The following is a 7,985-nucleotide window of genomic DNA, read 5'->3' on the forward strand; positions in this document are numbered from 1 at the left end:
GGATAGTTGCCTTGTGTCCCTTCAACAACACGTCTTTACCGAGTATCCGACACCTCTTGCACGGGTACTCCTTCCGATCCATCGTCCTGGCAAGAGTGAGCTGACGACCGCTTCGGACCTCACTTATGTGCAGCGTGAAGCCAACGCTATAAATCATATACTCTAAGAAAAACATGTCATGCATAAACATTAGTTTAACTATACATGTGTTACTCGATGACATACATGTATCTTTCTTAACAAATTACTATAGTTAAAATGTGAAAGTTTGCTGAATTTACATTAGCGGTAACAACAGGTTCGTCCAATAACATTCTATGTAATGTCCTTCTCTTGACCTGATGTGCCCAAGACGCGTCGACGGTCATTGGCATCATGGCTGAAATGTGGCAAAGTAACTAGATGGCACGCGGTGTGCACGTGTTCTGATGGTGTGCGCAATCCAGTAATCTCCAAGCAGATGTCCTGGTTATTTTAAGTAGTGTTTTAGACGTTCAGAGCAACCCAACAAAAACCGCCTTTCCTCGTTTGAACAGCTGTTATGCCTCTCCAATATCTGAGTTTTCTTTACCTTCTTCCGTACAGACTTGTGCGATTTAATGCAGTTCTCGCAAACAATGTAACTTCGCTGTGATTACTCAAGTCTGGCACAAAACATTAACTGCATGCCTCTTCGGTTAGACAAACGTCTGGGATCTCATTCAATCTGTCTCTTCTTTTTCTCCCGATCAGACGTGTCTTTTCTCATATTCGATGTACGGCGAGTGTAGTCCGAGACTCAATACTGCTCTCCTGTAAACTCTCGCACCATGAACAGCAGGGCGACGAAACTCACCAGAGCCAAGAGTCCTGACAGCGCCAGGACGATCCCATTGGTCCGCCGGTTTCCATGGCGACCTACAGAAACGCCCACGTTGGCAACGCACTCGGTTGGTTGGTTTCACGAGATCAAACGATATTTGGGTCTCATAGTCAAAACGTGTGTGGTATTGGTGAAAGGCCATGGTGTATTCACTGAACACGGCCTCAGGTCCTGAATCTTGCCTCGTCTAACACGGTTCGTACAAGTACATTTATTTCCCTTTCATTCATACTATACAAAGTTCTCTTCGATACAGAATTACAGATACACAATCCAATCAATGTACAATGGGGTTCTGATGATTGTGAAATACTCTATATTACACAATGTTAAGTGCAATGTTTGTTTCTTTAGAAATCTCCCATTAGTGATAATATGTACATCACTATTCTTCCTGGAGTCCTTTACATAAATACAACTATTATTTACATACACGTTCAACTGCTATCAATGACATTATGCTATCTTATCAACATAGTAAATTACACATTAAGCATCAATTATTACAGCAATTAATAATATTACACTATACAGCCATTAATCAATAATATTACACTATACAGTTAGCCAAAAAAACAATTATGTAATAAATGTCTGAGAGGTCAGTGGTCATGGAATTGTGCAGAATATATTCAAAACGTTTATCACCAGGAGTAAATTGGTGTGTGTTTGTTTTTATGTGTTTTTGTCCAATTCCAGATTTTTTCTTTAAACGTTCGTGGGTTTGAGGATGTGATGTGAGTAGGCAAAGTGTTGTATGTTTTAATGCACCTGTGTACGAATGTCCGAGTCATGGCGTTGGCTTTAGGTTTAGATTGCTGGAATGCTCCTTTTTGTGCCAGCCTAGTGTTGTGCAAATGTGCCGAATTATTTGTTTCTAGTCTATTGAAAATACAAAGCTTTTCATTTCAGGTACAATGGCGCTTTGCTAACTGTGCAAACTTTGTATTTACAGAATGGTAAACACTATAGAAACAAATTCGTCACCTCACTCAAAAATACATCAGTTACCATAGGACCATGTGAGATCGTCCTGCACAACACGCTTATTGTAAACTGGTTATAAACGGCTTACTGTATCTGTATCGGGTTATCTTATGCTCCGAAACAATGTCAACACTCTTATCTCAATCCCCTCGTATCATGTCTCGCATCACTTCAAAGTTGATCAACTTCTGATTCTGATAGTTCAGGGTAAACTCTCGGACCTTGCTGACAGTTGTACCGTCTGCCGCTTTGAGTAGTTTTTGCCCCCCCCACCTCCCACCTCCCACTACAGAATTCTATGATATACCCGGCGTTAGTCTTAACTTCATTGGTGAACTCTCCCAGGTAGCTCTACCCTGTGATAATGCAGTCAGTGTCATAATAGAGCACAGCGTCTCCTAGCATATCTAAAGTCTTGAACAGCTTCAGACGAGCATGTGCAGTGGTAAAGGCTGGCAGCGGTAAAGGCTGCTATGTAGATGTTTGTGTTGGGTGGTGAGGCAATGTAGTTAGTTGTATTGGCATAGTGCACCTCGGCAATCTGATCAGTTGGGAAATCTAACCCTCTAATCTCAATATCAGTCGCCCTAATCAAATGAAACAACCTGGTTGGAGAGGAGACGAACTCTGCTTTCGTGAAGTTACTACGCATTCCAAATTTCCCCCAGAAGGAGTTTAGGCGCAACTTTGCTAGGGCTCTCATTCCAGGGTTCGATTTGATATTATCTCTGTCTAGCTCTATGCCCTCGTTTTCTTTGTACTTTTGGATATATTCCGTCTCTTTCTCCTCCCTGGCCAACCACTTGATTCCTGTTTAAGCTTCAAGAACATGTCGATACACTCTGTGAACATTGTATGAGATGACTCTGGAAAGTGATGCACTTCATAAATATCACATCCTTTCTGTCTAGCCATCTCTAACTCCACTGTCAGTACCTACAAAAGAGCGATCTTCGTCACTATGCGTACATGGGGTTTGCTGCAGGCTATGCGCACATGGGTTGTATAGATGGAACATTAGCTTACCCCTACCCTACACGGCAGCACAGGGTGGAGAAGTCGTGGTGGTGGTAGAACTTTGCACTTCATCACCCCATAGAAGTGGCTGAGATCTTCAAAGTTGTCCACGATTACCTCAGGGTGCTTCAGTGAATAAGAACAATACCCCGGATACAGACTGCAGAAAAAAAAGGAGAGAGAGAGAGATAAAGAGAAAAGACTCCGCTGTCACTGCCGACTCCACGCCCGCCGCCGATACCGTGGTCACCTACGACGCCGCTGCTATGGCCAAATCTAATAATACTGTCTGCCTGAAACAACAGATAGGGTAGTGCATCAGAATGAGTGTAATGTAATAAAAAGAAAGTCAGCAGTTCAGTTTAGTCAAGTTGCACTGGGAGGTGTTGAAGTTACTCGCAGTCAGTACAACTTTACACACCGTGTTCTTCTTAGGCTTCAGGATAACCTGTTAGAAAAATCATACTTACTATTAATGATAATACGTTTGTGAAGATTAATCATCCAGGATAATACTAATAAGAAAAGTTTGAATCTTTACTTCTGGATAAAATAAGAAAATAATGTCAGACGTTTCAGACGCCGTCCGGCATCTTTCATCAGTGAAATATTCAAAATTGCGGTAGAACTCGGAACGGCACCGTTAATTCTAAAAGTATTTATGTTCTAAATAAACAAATAATAAGTTAGCAACAAGCGTTCTATAGGTTCTATATACAATACACATGGTAAAGTATTAACTAATGTAATGATAAAGATAAGTGAGTCCCTAGATATGCTGTAAAGTAGAATCCCATGTACTTGAAAGTTCAACTCTAAGTCCTCCCTTCCTGTTGAGTGATGGTTTATAAAGTCTTTCATAAATCGCCTCCTTGACTCCACGTTCAAACCAGCGCGCCTCCCGGTCCAAGATGTCCGTTGATTCAAGATTAATGATAATGTTAATGAAAGGGCCCAGGGTGATGGCAACGAGGTGTGGGTACATGCCAGGCTTGTTTGTGTCATACTACCCAGCCGGTGCTTCGCAGAGCCTGTGTGACTTGTGGTTGTGTCAGCCTGGTGACAGTCTACCGACATGCGATCTCTGTTTCTGATGTCATCCTCTTTCAACAACCTGCTCAGGAGCCTCCTAAGGGGTGGATCGCCTCTTCTCAGTAGCATACCACTCAGGAGTTAAATATAGGTACGCACATAGAGAATGTTTCCTCTCTCACTCAGGAGTTGAATTTAGGTTGCACACATAGAGGATGTTTTCTCTCTCACTCAGGAGTTAAATATAGGTCGCACACATAGAACCCCCCCCCCCGAAAAAGAACTATGTAACTGGGTATGTCCTATCAAAGGAAGGGTCGCCATGAAATCATATACTGGTACCATGACTGAAAGAGACGTGGCTTTCTGTGTGTCTTTTAGCGTGAACCAAGGCCTCATGAAGATTTCTTCGGCTTTTCTACAGCTGATGTCTGCTGCAAGCTGTGGGTGGATGGCTGCTGCTTCTTGATTCGTACGATCCTTGCTTCCTGTCACCTTGTCGCTTGTATTAGCGTGGCTACTTGTTGAAGCTCCAGGACTGAATGGGGCGTGGCTTCCTTTAACCTTGTCGCTTGTATTAGCGTGGCTACTTGTTGAGGCTCCAGGACTGAATGGGGCGTGACTGTCTTTTGGTGTGAACCAAGGCCTCATGAAGAACGAAGAATCTGGCTTTTCTACAGCTGGTGTCTGCTGCAAGCTGTGGGTGGATGGCTGCTGCTTCTTGATTCGTACCAGCGTGGCTCTTTGCAGTTGCTGGCAAACTGTTCATCTCTGTTCTCCCACTAGACTCTTTTTCCAGCTGCAGGTGTCCCCCCTCCAAGCTCTGAATTCAAGGAGCGTCAGTCATGCTTGTGAAGACAAGTTTTCCTGTGTTCTCGCTCGTGTGATCCGAACAGTCACGTGTTTGTTCGCATGTGGGGTTGTTCGTCTTGCGAGACAGTCCCTTAGTTTCCTGCTTGTCAGTATATGATCTAGCAGGATTACTAGTAGGAGCGTGGCTTCATGTGACCTTGTCACTTGTTGGAGCGTGGCTACTTGTGGCTCCAAGACTGAAAGAGGCGTGGCTTCCTGTGACCTTGTCGCTTGTTGGAGCGTGGCTACTTGTGGCTCCAAGAGTGAAAGAGGCGTGGCTTCATGTGACCTTGTCACTTGTTGGAGCGTGGCTACTTGTGGCTCCAAGACTGAAAGAGGCGTGGCTTCATGTGACCTTGTCACTTGTTGGAGCGTGGCTACTTGTGGCTCCAAGAGTGAAAGAGGCGTGGCTTCCTGTGACCTTGTCGCTTGTTGGAGCGTGGCTACTTGTGGCTCCAAGACTGTAGTGAGAATTCTGTAAAATCTGTGGCATAGTTATGAATATTCCGTAAATATTGGAGTGAATTTTCACGTTCTGCTTTACCGTGCTGACATATGGTTTCACGGTGACCCATCAATAATATAACAAATGCCACTGTGAGCACATACTTTCAATTTTATTTTGTATGTTTTTCTCTGAAACTCAGCCAATGGCAGAGCTACCTGTCCTTCCACAGACGGACTCTTCGCTGGCATGATTACCAACACGTGCAGACCGCTGCCAAGCTACCTGTGCTGAGTCACTCAGAGCGTTCGTGGTTTTGCTGTAGGTAGACAATGTTTTATCAGGATCTGTATATTGTCCAGACAACTGTACATTGTTTACATAGAGTCCGTAGCGTTCTGGTGGATTGCTGGAGCGGCGTGGTTGCGACGAAGGGCCTTCCTCATCGTCGCTGTGGTCGCCATCTCCACCGTCGCCGGTCGCGTCACGTGCACTGTCAGTCTGCTCGTCGGTGGTGCCCTCATCCACGGCCACGGGAGCCTCGTCCTGCTGGGCCTCGTCTGCTGGCAGGGGAGCATCCGGCTGGGGTACAGGTCCAGCGTTCGGCAGGGACACGTCTGCTAGCAGGGGAGCATCTGGCTGGGGCACAGGTCCGGAGTTCTGCTGGGCCACGGGTGCGAGGTCCTTGCCGTCGGCCTGGGCTGCCACCTCGGTCTGTTCACCGGGCTGGGCTGCGCTGCCCACCGGGACGTCTTCCGGCCTGGTTTGTTCACAGACAGTGTCGTCTCCACCGTCATCACTGTCAGAGGATGATTCTGAAACGACAAAAGACGAGGGCCGGGGGTCGGCGGGTCACCCGTTGCCGGGGACCTCTTGCCGGGTTAAGTGCCCTACGAGGCTGCGGACGTCGGAGCGGAACTGGAGGCACAGGGTTCTCCTCTCTTTCCCTGTAGGATACAACATTTTCAAAGTGCACAACCTTGCTATCATTTGACCTAGGGTTGCGTATGCGGTAGGCATTTTCGCCAACCCTCTCGACAACAATAAATGGTCCATCGTACCTGTGAGCTAACTTTCTGGCGAGGCCCCTACCTACCATTTTTCTGGCTACCAAGACCTTGTCCCCTTCTTGAAAGGGGGCGCCAAAGACCTTTTTGTCAAACAATTCTTTTTGGCGTTTGTTTGCCTGCTAAGTGTTGTCGGACACAAATTTGAATATTTGGGGAAATTTGTCCACCATATCCCTGACGTACTCCTGTACTTGAGCAGATACTGCAGAGGGGATGCCAAACATGAGTTCTACCGGCAACCGAGCCTCACGCCCATGCATAATAAAGTAGGGGGTGAATTTGGTGGTAAAGTGCTCACTCGTATTGAAGGCGAACTTTACCATGGGGAGATGAACATCCCAGTCTCTCTGATTTGCACTGACATACGCCCTTAGGATGTTTCCTAGTGTTCGATTGAAACGTTCGACCATACCATCGGACTGAGGGTGATACGGAGTAATGCGTGTCTTCCCAATCCTCATGTACTTGCATAGTTCTGCGATCAGGGTGGACTCGAAATTACGGCCCTGATCCGTATGAATCCGCTCTGGGGGGCCCATGGACACACACCCAGCCTTCGAATATGACCCTAGCAACAGTAGATGCTGTTCCATCGGGTATGGCAAATACTTCTACCCACTTCAAAAAGTAGTCTGACAAAACCACCACGTACTTATTACCCGCTGCTGTTTTTGGGAGGGGACTGACAATATCAATAGCGTTTCTTTTATTGGGGTACCCTACATCACTCGATTGTAGCGGAGCACGGGGTTTCCTCCTCCCCCCCTCCCTTTTGTCACAGCACAGCACAGGTGTCACAGCAGGTGACATGGACAATACCGTATTTGGTCAGGCCCGGCCAGTAGAAACTGCGGAGTACCTTCTCCTTGGTTTTGACGACTCCATGGTGCCCGCCTGCGGGGTCGTCATGGACACTATTGAGAATTTTAGCAACCAACACCCTTGGGACCACTAGCTGTTTCTTTACAGGACCATTTTCTTGCGGTCAAAACCTATACAGAACGTTGCCCGTGACGTTTAGCAGGTCCCAGTCCTTATACAGCTCTAAGATATGGAGGCTGACATTGGCTAGGGCCGTTTTGTCGGGTCTAACCTCTCCAGCAAATTTATCCCTAGGGACAGGGTCTACCGTAGAGTCATTTAGCTGCGCCGCACCTATATCATCCAGTCCCATGATAGCTAACCAGGGCTCTTGAGCGGTAGAAGTTTGTAGGGAATTGATTGAGGCACCGCCTGGGGAAACATAATGTCTGTTTTCTAGCCCAAGGCTAGCACGAGGGCACCCAAGCACGAGGTGATTCGTTCCCGGGACAACCTCTATTGGTCTACCTGCCGCCCCATTGGTTACCTTGACGACGCGAATGCCTATCCCCACTGCACGCGCTAGGGCTTCGAGAGTCATATGATCTCCCCAGACCTTTCCGCTGACGGCTAACTTAGTCAGGTATTCCTCCCAGGTGTCAAAATTACTAGTGACTAGATAATCTGACAACGGCTCTTCTGTAAGTTCGGGCCAACTAGAGTGGTTGGTTAAGTACGATACTACCAGAGCCCGTACGGACTGTGCTGACCCTTCTGCTGCGCCATTGGTTGTCTGTACGCTCAGAATTTGAGCGTTCGAGAGACAGATAGATCCTGTCTGGCCAGACTCTTGCGTAGCGGGTTACCGTGTAGCGAGTCTGGGACCAGGTTAGGCAGAGACTTGATGATGTAGGCTTAA

General features: G+C 46.8%; 1 protein-coding gene across 1 annotated transcript in view; it reads right to left on the reverse strand.

Moving 5' to 3' along the window:
• The window catches only part of LOC109484802 (fibrous sheath CABYR-binding protein-like), a 12,450-nt gene extending 5,375 nt beyond the window's left edge, over window positions 1-7,075 (reverse strand). Inside the window, exons 1-5 of the mRNA XM_019788164.1 lie at window positions 6,815-7,075; window positions 6,433-6,579; window positions 6,090-6,142; window positions 5,577-5,994; window positions 3,263-3,314 (exon numbers count right to left, since the gene is read on the reverse strand). Of these exons, the coding sequence (XP_019643723.1) occupies window positions 3,263-3,314; window positions 5,577-5,994; window positions 6,090-6,142; window positions 6,433-6,579; window positions 6,815-7,075 (931 nt within the window). The remainder of the gene's footprint in view (window positions 1-3,262; window positions 3,315-5,576; window positions 5,995-6,089; window positions 6,143-6,432; window positions 6,580-6,814) is intronic.
• Between the last annotated feature and the right edge of the window lie 910 nt (window positions 7,076-7,985).

This window comes from Branchiostoma belcheri, unplaced genomic scaffold (genome assembly GCF_001625305.1).
Source record: "Branchiostoma belcheri isolate BF01 breed outbred unplaced genomic scaffold, Haploidv18h27 scaffold70, whole genome shotgun sequence".
NCBI lineage: Eukaryota > Metazoa > Chordata > Leptocardii > Amphioxiformes > Branchiostomatidae > Branchiostoma > Branchiostoma belcheri.